Raw genomic sequence first — 13,377 nt, 5'->3', positions numbered from 1 at the left:
CAAAAGCATCCTACCATGGTAGGTGGATAAATTTATTTGTTTGCTTGCTTGCTTGCTTGCCAAATTTCAGCAGTGCCATCTGTGTTCCCCTGAGAACCATAAAACTGAGCCTGGAGGGCCTGAATAGCTAAGCTCTGATTTGCCTAGAGGGGGTTAGTTTTTCTGAGAATGAGTCAATATTGGAATAGTAGCCCTGTGCTCAGAATCCATTGTTAAGGTGAAGTACTAAAAGAAAAAAAGAAGACTTGGAAGGAACATAAAGGTTTCTGGATCAAAGACATTATCTGGATAACAAAAGTCTTCACTATATCTGTATCTGAGGCTTAGCTCATGATTCTTGGCTTGTGATTCCTATCTCTCACACTGTGACCACCATCCACCACTAGTCATCTCAAAGACTGTAATTTCTGTATGGCTCTTTTGTCTCCAGTTTGACAATGGAGACTGGAGGTGGCTATGAACATCTCTAGTGAAAAATTCAAATTGGGGCATCCAGCTGTTAACCCACAGTTTACAATTTATTTCGGAGTTTTCGGAGAGGGGTGGCATACAAATCTAAATAATAATAATAATAATAATAATAATAATAATAATAATAATAATAATTATTATTATTATTATTATTATTATTATTATTACTACTACCTTATTTCGAAGTCTAAATACAAACTGAAAATTATTCAGTGGACTAGTTTTTAAGAAATTAAATACAGTATATCTGCTGCCCTGTTTTTCTCTAAATATAACTTTTACAATTATTGTAAAGGAAAGATTTGTTACTGCTGATATTAGAAGATACCCTAGTTTATTTTTAAATCTCTGGAGAAATTTTTACTTGTTTACGCATTAAGTACAATGATGTTTCTGAAATAAGATGATTTTTCTATTATTTTTTGAGAAGACTGAAATGAAGGGGTTGCGGGTTTTTTAAACTGCAATTTAAGCTGATATGGTTTATAGTTTACCAATTTGACAGGAGTTTCTATATCTTTGGCTCAATCTATTTCTACCTCTCTTCATTATCCATTTCAAAGGCTATTCTGCCAATTGCCATGCCAAACATCTATGAAAATATTTAGTTATATGAATTCAGATGTGAATATTTTCTCATTTTAATCTTGAGATATTGAAAATTTAAACCAGGGACCATTATAATTTCTTACCACTACACTACCTCTCTTCTCTTGAATTCTAATTCCTCCACTTGCTTCTCTCTTTCTTTTGCTAATTCATTTTTACAGTCTCCTGTTCAGCCACACCTTTAAAGACTTGGTTATAAAATACTCTATCAAAATCTCATCTAGCCTCAGAGCATGCTGCATTTGTAGTATGTTTTATGGACCTCTTAAACCTATAATAAGCCTGAGATGCCATCAGAGCCATTGCTAAAACTATTTATCACCTTTTGCAGCTCAACATTGGAAAATATATTTTCTTTCATGCTGTTAGGTCTTTCAACATGGCATAATAATGTGAGTTTATTTGTTTGCTGACATCCAGTTTGCAGACTGGCATGTTTTAATCCATTGACAACTGTTTCATCTGCTGAACACTCTTTTGAATATGGGTTGTGCTTTTATTTATCTTATTTATTTTGTCAAGTACAAATTGGTAGTATACAAAGATATAACAATATTTATATACATGATACCAGTAAAAGAGAAACATTAGGACAAGGGATGGTACGCACCCTGGTGCACTTATGCCCGTTCCTTACTGATCTCTTAGAAATCAGGTGGGGTCAACATTGGATAGTCTAAGGGTAAAGTTTTTGGGATTAGGTGATGATACTACAGAATGACGTAGTGAGTTCCATGTATTAAATACTTGGTTACTAAAGTCGTATTTCCTGCAGTCGAGTTTGTATCTGTTTACTTTAAGTTTGTATCTGTTGTGTGTTTGTGTGTTGTTGTGATTGAAACTGAAGAAGTTGTTGACAGGAAGAACATTGTAGCAGATGATTTTATGGGCTGTGCTTAGGTCGTATTTAAGGCGATGTAGTTCTAACCTTTGTAAACCTAGGATTGTAAGTCTAGTTGTTTAAGGTATTCTGTTGTGAGTGGAGAGTGGATGGCTCTTCTAATAAAGTACCTCTGGGCATTTTCCAAAGATACATTTTCTGTTTATGTCTGAAATGTGGTGTGGGTTCCAGATAGATGAGCTGTATTCAAGGATTGGTCTGGCAAAAGTTTTGTATGCTCTAGTTAGTAATGTGATATTACTGGGGCAGAAGCTACATAGGATTAGGTTAACAATTTATAAGGAAAATAATTGAACTACAAATTTATACACTACCTAATAGAACTAAAAAAAAGGCTTAAAGCCTTTTTGGAAACGTCGTTGCAGTGGGCTTTGGCACTTATGAGTATTCCAAGATCTTTTACGGAGTGAAGGTTGTCTGTAAGTTCTTGTTTATTCAGCTTGTATTTGGTGTTCTGATTCTTTTTGCCAATGTTACCTGGACATTCTGGTGCACAAAGGCTACAGCTTGTCATCTAGGGTAAACTGTCAGCAGTTCCATCTGTTAATGAAGTGTTGGTTACAATGTGTTCAAAATATGTAAAAATATGTTAAGATCGAGGCTTGTAGCATGAAAGGTTTTGTAGTTCAATTATTTTCCTTATAAATTTGTGTAGTGCTGTTCAGTAATATTCTGTAGGAAATTATTCTTTCTCTTATGACTTTTATCTATAAATTTGCACAAAGTAGAATAAACAGTGCGACAATCATGCCCAGTTTGAGATAAATTAGGGTAATCTCTCTGAAATGAATTTATATACAAAGCATTGATTAATTTTGCTGAATATCTAGCTAAATATTAAAAACCTTAATTCTAGTTTTATCTGCACCCAGTCTTTTGTTCAGTAGCTGACATCTCAACCAACATGGTAACAACCAATATAGTAACTGAATTTTCTGTTTCTTAGTATCTGTATTCCAGGTTTGCCTTAAAATATGCACCAGTTATGATTGTTAATGTTGAAGATAAAAGTATACTTGCTGCAGTTCAATTGCAAAAGATCACTAGTTGGAATTAACTTGCTTCCAAAATAACAATAATAATGACCACAACAGTAATAGCTAAAAATCTCATGCAATTGTTGAAACTTATAGTCTCTATGTTCTTGCATAAGAAGTCAACAAAATTTAAGTGACATCATACAATACATGATAAAACCTTGGTTGAGTGTGTGTCTTTTATTTGTGTACATACATGTAAAATCATTTATATTTATTTGAGCATACACACAGTCTTTATTGATTCCCATCAATAGAGAAGGTTGATTCCTAAAATATATCATTCATTCAACTTTAAAGGAAAAACAACTAAACATTTCTTAATATATAGAAAGAGGAGGAAAAGCAATTGGTGAGAACTACGTATAGTAATTTATTCACTGCACAACATGAGATGCAAGTAACCTTAAGCAAAATGCAGATTCCAGAAATGTTATTCTTTTAACTTAGCTTGATTTTTTTTCTAGGTCTCGGTTATTTGATATAAGTTATCAGTCTCCCTTTCTTCTTCCATTTTTTTCTAGGTCCATGGGGCATGTGTATGGGAGATGAATGTGGCCCAGGAGGTACCCAGAATCGAGCTATATGGTGTGCTCATGTGGAAGGATGGACTACTCTCTTCACAAATTGCAAGCAAGCAGAGAGACCTGACAACCAACAGAATTGCTTCAGAGTTTGTAACTGGCACAAGGAATTGTATGATTGGCAGCTGGGCAGCTGGAACCACTGTCAGCCCATTCTTTCAAAAACCATTGAAAAAACAACAGTATGTGTGAATGGGGAAGAAGGAATTCAGAGGAGAGATATTACTTGTGTCCAAAAATCAAATGGTGTGATAGTTGAGGATGCTATATGTGAATACTTTGAGATAAAGCCTCAGCTAGAACAGGGATGTCTCATCCCTTGTCGGCAAGACTGCATTGTGTCTGACTTCTCAGCCTGGACAGACTGTTCTAAGAGCTGCGGCAAAGGGCTCTCCTACCGTTTTCGCCATATTGTAGCTCCCCCTCGTTATGGGGGCTCTGCCTGCCCCAATTTGACAGAGTTTCAGGCTTGTAGCTCAGCCCTCTGTGACACTGAAGAAAACCTGTATAGTTTGAGTGTGGGATCCTGGAGTACCTGTTCAATTCCTCACTTGCGGCATGTCAGACAGGCGAGGAAACGTGGGAAGAACAAAGAAAAGGAGAAAGAAAAAGAGAAAAACATTCGGGATCCAGAAACTCGGGAATTAATTAAGAAGAAAAGGAATCATAACCGGCAGAACAGACAGGAGAACAAATATTGGGACATACAAATCGGATATCAGACCCGGCAGGTGATGTGTACACACAGGAATGGAAAGACGGTTGCTTTAAGGTAATCCTTTTTTATTGGGTTGTTGTTGTTGTTGTTGTTATCCTCAGCTTAATTCACTATTTCATCTATGTTCATCCTTACTCTGCTTAAAAATGAGAATTGCTGAGATCATCTAATGCTGCTCTATTGAATGTGTTGAATCTTTAGGCTGCCCCAACTTTGTGGAGTACGCTGATAAAAACAAACTATAACCAGAAATATAATGCAAAACAATTACTGACAGTGAGACATTATTTTCTGCCTAGTATCTGGAGAAAAATCAGGTCTTCAAGGTCTACAGTATTTAAAAGATAGTAAATTGGGGGAATTATTCCAGAGGGCAGGAACCATGAAAGAGAAGCCATGCCACCTGAGTTCCATCACAAAACACTGCTTTAAAAAATGATACCTGGACAATGCCAGATTGGCAGAAATCATGGGAGAAAGGAAATCCATCAGAAAGCTAGGCTGTTTGCCGTGAAGGCCTTTAAAAGTCACAGCTAGCATCCATTAAATGTACCCATTGAAAGCTTAATGGTAACGAAGGCAGTCATGCAGCAGATGTTTTACATGGGTGTACTTAAGTGTGGATCAGATGCAACATTTAAGTGGTCTTTTGAGATATCCCATGTAACTGTACAGCACACTGTAATAGTCCATACATGAACTGATTAAAACATGAATCACTGTGAAAAGGGATTCCTGTTCCTATTGCAGGAAAGTAAAAACAGCAATTAACACAACAGACAAATCTGGGCAAAGGCACATTTGCCACAGCTGCCAACTACTGTGGCAGCAGGAGCTGTAAATCCAAGACAATTCCTAAATTATACACCACTTCTATCCTGGATAGTGCTCTACTATTCAGAGCTTAAAAGGGAAAGTACTGGGAGAATCCAGAACATTTGGCAGGATTGAGTTGAAGTTTGCTTCTCTCCAATCAAACTCCAACAGCATGGAGCAAGTCCTTGACAATATGACTCATCTCAGAGTCATATACACCTGGGTATCAACAGCATTTTGATCCTACATGATTGCATGTTCATAAATGATTTAACCCAATAGCTTCATGCAGATGTTAAACAGTAGAGGCAGGTCCTCAGATCAAATGAATGAATGAATGAATGAATGAATGAATGAATGAATGAATGAATGAATGAATGAATATTTAGGCACTGGGACAGTGTCTCTGTGTCTAGAGTTGAGATATATGATTTTCTGAACAAAATGGGGGATGAGAAGCCAAAAAAAGGAGCTATTAACTTTATAAACAAACAGACAAATACAAAAATCAAGTCTTTATTGCATTTATTGCAGATGTAGTACGTATTCTTTAAGAATTGAATGAGCATGCTTCTAACTTTTCTACTAACTATTAAATATATTAATGGGATTTGGTTTTGTTTTCTGATCTGAGTACGTATATAAAAGAAATTACAATTTCTTTTTAAGTGGGTATTCAGCTAAATTCAATTACCAATTAAAATACTGTGTTCCTGTGAAATGAGGAATCCAATTATCTGAGAAAGATTTTTATGTGTCAAGTTGTTCATATTAAGGCACCAAGAATTTTATTTGCGGACTTTTTTCTGTTTGCCTGTAAAGCTTATTCATCAACCTTGATCTGTCACTAATAGTAACCTACAGCTGAATTTCTAATTAAGATTATTGAAAGTCATACCTTCATATTTTAATCCTATTATTTCCAACATATAACTCAGCTTCCATTAGCATATTAACAGAGTGCTTCCTAGCTCTATATTAATTTTCTTCACTTAATATTTATTTGGATTAATTTAACTTCCATTGAGTATCACTGCATAGTAATTAAACTATTTTTTGTTGCAAATGCATAACATAACATAACATAATATAACATAACAGGTTTCTTCTTACTAAGTTCTATCATTCTAAAAAAACTTTATAGTAAGAAAGATGGGAAACACTGAAAATAAATAATGTACTGTAATCTGTTATGAGAGTTGTCATTAAGGAAATACAAATACAGTGGTACCTCAAGATACAAACCCCTCGTCTTACGAACAACTCGTGATACGAACCCGGGGTTCAGAAAAATTTTGCCTCTTCTTACGAACTTTTTTCGAGTTACGAACCGGCGTTCGGAGACTGCTGGGAAGCCGCGCAGCTGTTTTAAAAGGTGACAGCCAGGCGGCGGGGCTTCCCAGAAGCCTCCTGAACGCCGGTTCGTAACTCGAACAAAGTTCGTAAGAAGAGGCAAAATTTTTCTGAACCCCGGGTTCGGTTCGGGAGGTTGCTGGGAAGCCCCCCAGCCCGGCTGTCACCTTTTAAAACAGCCGCGCCGCTTCCCAGCTGTCTCCCGAAGCCGAACGCGGAAGTTCGGCTTTGGCGTTCAGCTTCAGGAGACAGCTGGGAAGCGGCGCGGCTGTTTTAAAAGGTCGCAGCCGGCCTGGGGGGCTTCCCAGCACCCCCCCGAACCCGGGTTCGGGGTTCGGGGGGGTTCTGGAAAGCCCCCCAGGCCGGCTGCGACCTTTTAAAACAGCCGTGCCGCTTCCCAGCTGTCTCCTGAAGCCAAACGCGGAAGTTCGGCTTTGGCGTTCGGCTTCAGGAGACAGCTGGGAAGCGGCGCGGCTATTTTAAAAGGTCGCAGCCGGCCTGGGGGGCTTCCCAGCACCCCCCCGAACCCGGGTTCGGGGTTCGGGGTGGTGCTGGGAAGCCCCCCAGGCCGGCTGTGACCTTTTAAAACAGCCGCACCGCTTCCCAGCTGTCTCCTGAAGCCGAACGCCAAAGCCGAACTTCCACGTTCAGCGTTCGGAGACAGCTGGGAAGCGGCACGGCTGTTTTAAAAGGTCGCAGCCGGCCTGGGGGGCTTCCGAGAACCCCCCCGAACCCCGAACCCGGGGTCGGGGGGTGCTGGGAAGCCCCCCAGGCCGGCTGTCACCTTTTAAAACAGCCGCGCGGCTTCCCAGCAGTTGCCGAAAGCCGTTTTTTTGCAGGGTTTTTTTGGTTGCACGGATTAATTGACTTTACATTGTTTCCTATGGGAAACAATGTTTCGTCTTACGAACCTTTCATCATACGAACCTCCTCCTTGCACCAATTAAGTTCGTATCATGAGGTATTACTGTACTTTATAGGGTTCAAATCAGACTTCTGTAACCTGAGTGTAGTGGAGGGGAATTCCAAAAACTGAACTTATTCTCTCTCTTACTCACTCACTCTCTCACTCCCGCCCTCCCTCCCTGAAGTACTTTTTATTGTTCCTCTTATTTAGGTAAACTGAAGGTGTTACTTAATATATAGAGAGTCCTAAACTTTTGACCACATTTGGGACCATAATATTAGTTGTTAAGTGCAATAGTTATTAAATTAGATGTCCACATGACTGCTTCACTCAATAAATCCTAGCTCTTTCAGTTGCAGTTCTTAAGTGGTCATGTGGGTTGCTAAGCGACATGTGAGGTAGAGTCCCTGGAGGCTTCAGTCTTTCATTGGTCTACCAGACTCAAATAGCATCCAAATCTAAATCAGAGTCCATGGCAAAGTATTCTTCAAAGTTCCAATTTATTAGCAGAGCCACATTGGCACATCTGGAGAAACCCGAATCTGAAGCCTCAGGGGTTTCTCCACCCCGTTGAAAGTTGAATCCTTTGTTCTCACACCCTCAAGTCCACCACATTGACCAATCTTCATTTGCCAACTTGGCAGCAACTCCTATCTCCTTCCGTACAGGTGCAGAAGTGCAAAGACAAAGGATGACCTTGACAATCCAGAAGGAATTTGTTATGGCTACCTGCAAACATCCCTCATGCAATGACTCCTCCCAAATTCCTATAGCAAAGAATATATTTTAAAATAGCATAAAGTGTGGCAGGCCAAAGACCCCAACTAAAATGGCTTCAGACTGACACCTGGCTGTGTTACAGGGCGTACCAACACCCAGAACATCTCACACTCCAGAAGCATCAATTGGCTTCAGATCACCACAGAGTGTATAAATTTCTCCACTTATCTTTTACACACAGCCAATGCAAGGCATCTTATAGAGACTTACTTGTACCATTCTGCAAGGGGGCATCACTCTTTGGAAGCTTCCCAGACATGGTGGCATCAACTTAAGATACATTTCCATACCCCACGAAAAGAGTTCAGCATCTGTTCATGTATGCAAAGAAATGTCTTTGTTGAGGGGCAGAAAGAAATCTTACATCATGAAGATCTAAGCCAATGATAGCTCACCCTTTTCTTGTTGTGTGCCAAAAGTGTGTGTGTGCGCACAACAGTGTGTGTGCATTCTGGCACCCATAATGCAATGTGCCTTCCCCTATGCATGCATGAATGATCCTCTTATGTTCCCCACGCTCCTCCACATGCTCATGTGACCTCCTATTCTCCTCTTGCCTCCTGCACATGTGCTCCTGTTTGATGTTTTTGGCCTAGCTGGTCTCCCTGCACTTCCTGGGACCAAAAATGAGCCATGGAGGCACATTGCACCCCAACACCTCATTTTGGGCCTATCAGGCCTCCCTGCCAATTCCTGGGACTAAAAATATGAGCACACACACACCATTTTGGACCAAGCAGGCCTACCTGCTGCCTCTGGGACCAAAAATGGGCCTTCGGGGGGGGGGGCACGCCAAACTCTCCTGTGTTCCCCCCCACCTCCCCCATGAATGTGCGCATGACTCCCTGCATATGTACATGTGCCTCCCACATGCACTCCGCTACCCCAAAAATCAGCTTGCTAGTGGGAGGCGCATGTGCTCATATGTGGTAGAGCTGAGCTAGACATTTTGCATGCCCACAGAGAGGGCTTTGTATGCCAGTTGTGGCATGTGTGCCATAGGTGTATATAACAGAGCAGCTTCCTTTAATGCATGATTGGAGAGCTGACATCATTCCACAGGGTGTAGAAACAAAGCTTAAATCATGAAGACCTAACTAAGCATTGTTTTTGCACCTTGCAGAAGAATGTGAATTCTCCTCTGTGCACTTTCTGGTGAGGTACTGAAAGGAATCTTAGATCTTTATGAGCTTTATTTCTCCACTTTTTCCAAGGCCATTGTAACTATAAATTGTTATTAATTAAATAAATGATCATAAGTGAAAGACTACTTGTAATTGGGCTGTTCGCTATCATTCCCAGTTCTTAATTGCTAAATAAGAAGTGCCACTTCTCTTCCTTCTCCTGTTAACAGTGGTGTCCCTCAAGGTAGTGTTGTAGGACCCACACTATTCATACTATACATAAACGATCTTTGCGATTGCATCACTAGCAATTGCAATCTTTTTACAGATGATGTCAAACTATTTAATACCACAGACAATGCTGCTACCCTTCAAAAAGACCTTGACCACGTAACAGAATGGTCTAAAACCTGGCAACTCCAAATCTCAACCACTAATTGCTCTGTCTTACACATTGGTAAAAAGAATCAGAATACTCAATATAAACTTGTAGGAATTGAACTTATTGATAACCCTCAATCTGTCAAAGACCTTGGAGTACTCATATCCAATTACATAAGTCCTAGAGCCCACTGCAAAAGCATTGCCAAAAAAGGCTTTAAGAGTTGTTAACCTAATCCTTCACAGCTTCTTCTCTGGTAATTTTGAACTGCTAACAAGAGCTTCCAAAACATTTGTCAGACCAATCCTAGAATACAACTTGCCTGTATGGAACCCACATTGCATATCTGACATCAGCACAATTGAGAGAGTCCAGAAATATTTCACAAGAAGAGTCCTTCATTCCTCTTCTCACAACAAAATACCTTACTCCGCCAGACTTGAAATTCTTGATTTAGACAACTTACAACTCCGTCATCTCCGTTCCGACTTAATTATAGTTCATAAAATCATATACCAAAATGTCCTACCTGTTAACAACTACTTCACCTTCAACTGCAACAACACATGAGCATGAAATCGATTTAAACTAAATATCAACCGCTCCAAACTTGACTGCAAAAAATACGACTTCAGCAACAGAGTAATCAATGCCTGGAATGCACTACCTGATTCTGTGGTTTCTACTCCTAACCCCAAAACCTTTAACCTTAGACTATCTACAATTGTCCTCTCCCCCTTTCTAAGAGGTCTGTAAGGGTCGTGCATAAGCGCACCACTGTGCCTACCGTCCCTGTCCTATTGTCTTCTTTTGTTACTTATCTAATGTTTTATTTGTACAAATTACCACCCTATAATTGTTTGACAAAATAAATAAAAATAAAATAAATAAAAGGTATCATGCAAAACAGTTATGGACTGTTTTAATTGACATTTCCTAGTTTGGAAGCTAATTAGAGTCAGGCCTGGTTAGCACTTTGGGGAGAAACTATTAGAAAAGCTTAATATGGTAGATTAAACTAAAAAGATATTGTGGCCATGGAAACCATGAGCTTTTATATGTAGTCACAAGGATTTTTGTTCAGCTTCAGGAAACCTCATCAGCCTTATTAGGTAGATCATAGCTAACGTAATCTAATTCTACTTTAGTGTAAAACTACATGAACAGAATCTTGTAAGTCTTGCATTTCCCTTTCCATCAGTTTCGCAGCCCAATAATTTGAGCTGCTTGTTTTGCCCATTTTGAAATTGCGGGCTATGCTGTCTCTTATCAGATTGTTCTCTAGGTAGCAGCTCTTTGCCAAGTCTTTCATTGTCCTTTCCATATCCCATTAGAACTATTTACCTTTTCCCCATTGCATAAATATGGAGAAGAATGATTATCCTCCATGTGCTATAAATTTCTTCAACAACTCTGGAGTTGGAAACTTCTTTTCAAATATGAGGGTTCCCTTGCCTGACCTGTTTTATAGCTTAAGCTTCATTGATTTAAATGCGTCAGTGCAAAATGTGAATAGGATTGGAACATGACTGTAATCTGCTCATGAATATAATCATAACTTTCATCTCTTTTAGACAAGATAATCGATCTCAAGAAATAGTCAGGGGACTCTAGAGAGCTTTTTCCAGTTAAAATAGATAATACTGGTGAAGGTGAACTAATAGCTAATCATTGCAAAAAGCAGTTTGATTCATCCGTTTCTGAAGATGAAGCAACGTTGTCAGGATTAAGTGTCAAAGAAATTACATTCACAGTTTAAAGTAATCCTTTTTGACTTAGTATGTTTTATGCATTTTATAAGGCCTGGTTTAAGGACTATATTAACTCATTAGCTCATTCCCACTCCAGGTTTATATAATGTAAATTACAGTGTGAAGACAAAAAAAAATGGTATTTTTATTCCCATTTTGATTGTTGGATTTAAGGAAAGAGCCCAGTAACTATATTGTGTCTTATATTAGCACAGCAAAATATCTGCAAAAATGCATGAAATAAAATTGTTTGGCTACAAGGGAGGGTTCCTAATTATTATCCCCATAATCTCTCATACATGTTCATGTATGTTCTGAATATTTTTATAGTAGCTGAGAATGTACACATCTTCTGCTGCAGTATTTTTTATTATCCCCATGTTTTAAATATATGTGTCTTGGGACTAAGGGCCGACCTCGACTCCAATTGTAAAACAGAGTCGACTGACAATGAGTCAGTTGAGGTGACTGGGGCACGTACTTGTCCACCTGTCTGGGAAGAGTTTGATCTGGTGACACCTGATGAAGTGGACAAGGCCATTGGAGCTGTGAGTTCCACCACCTGTCTACTGGATCCGTGTCCCTCCTGGTTGGTCTCGGCCGGCAGGGAGGTGACACGGAGCTGGGCCCAGGAGATTACCAACGCTTCCTTGGGGAGGGGAGTTTTTCCAACACTCTATAAAGAAGCGCTTGTGCGCCCCCTCCTCAAGAAGCCTTCCCTGGACCCAGCCATACTTAACAACTATCGTCCAGTCTCCAACCTTCCCTTTATGGGGAAGGTTGTCGAGAAGGTGGTGGCACTCCATCTCCAGCGGTCCTTGGAAGAAGCCGATTATCTAGGTCCCCAGCAGTCGGGCTTCATGCCCGGCTACAGCACGGAAACCGCTTTGGTCACGTTGATGGATGATCTCTGGCGGGCCCGGGACAGGGGTTTATCCTCTGTCCTGGTGCTCCTCGATCTCTCAGCGGCTTTTGATACCATCGACCATGGTATTCTTCTGCACCGGTTGGAGGGGTTGGGGGTGGGAGGCACTGTGCTTCAGTGGTTCTCCTCCTACCTCTCTGGCCGGTCACAGTCGGTGTTAGTGGGGGGTCAGAGGTCGACTCCGAGGTCTCTCCCTTGTGGAGTACCTCAGGGGTCGGTCCTCTCCCCCTTGCTATTTAACATCTACATGAAACCGCTGGGTGAGATCATCCAAGGACATGGGGTGAGGTATCATCAATATGCCGATGATACCCAGCTTTACATCTCCACCCCATGCCCAGTCAATGAAGCGGTAGAAGTGATGTGCTGGTGCCTGGAGGCTGTTGGGGCCTGGATGGGTGTCAACAGACTCAAGCTCAACCCGAATAAGACGGAGTGGCTGTGGGTTTTGCCTCCCAAAGACAATCCCATCTGTCCGTCCATTACCCTGGGGGGGGGAATTATTGACCCCCTCAGAGAGGGTCCGCAACTTGGGCGTCCTCCTCGATCCACAGCTCACATTAGAGAACCATCTTTCAGCTGAGGCGAGGGGGGCGTTTGCCCAGGTTCGCCTGGTGCACCAGTTGCGGCCCTATCTGGACCGGGACTCATTGCTCACGGTCACTCATGCCCTCATCACCTCGAGGTTCGACTACTGTAATGCTCTCTACATGGGGCTACCTTTGAAAAGTGTTCGGAAACTTCAGATCGTGCAGAATGCAGCTGCGAGAGCAGTCATGGGCTTACCCAGGTATGCCCATGTTTCACCATCACTCCGCAGTCTGCACTGGCTGCCGATTAGTTTCCGGTCACAATTCAAAGTGTTGGTTATAACTTTTAAAGCCCTTCATGGCATTGGACCAGAATATCTCCGAGACCGCCTTCTGCCGCACGAATCCCAGCGACCGATTAGGTCCCACAGAGTGGGCCTCCTCCGGGTCCCGTCAACTAAACAATGTCGGTTAGCGGGCCCCAGGGGG

General features: G+C 41.0%; 1 protein-coding gene across 1 annotated transcript in view; it reads left to right on the top strand.

The window, feature by feature from the left end:
• THSD7A (thrombospondin type 1 domain containing 7A) overlaps positions 1-13,377 on the top strand; it is a 367,936-nt gene that overhangs the window by 194,392 nt on the left and 160,167 nt on the right. Inside the window, exon 7 of the mRNA XM_070730018.1 lies at positions 3,543-4,374. Within this exon, the coding sequence (XP_070586119.1) occupies positions 3,543-4,374 (832 nt within the window). The remainder of the gene's footprint in view (positions 1-3,542; positions 4,375-13,377) is intronic.

Source organism: Erythrolamprus reginae, chromosome Z (assembly GCF_031021105.1).
Source record: "Erythrolamprus reginae isolate rEryReg1 chromosome Z, rEryReg1.hap1, whole genome shotgun sequence".
NCBI lineage: Eukaryota > Metazoa > Chordata > Lepidosauria > Squamata > Dipsadidae > Erythrolamprus > Erythrolamprus reginae.
This window is presented reverse-complemented; position numbering and strand designations above follow the sequence as displayed.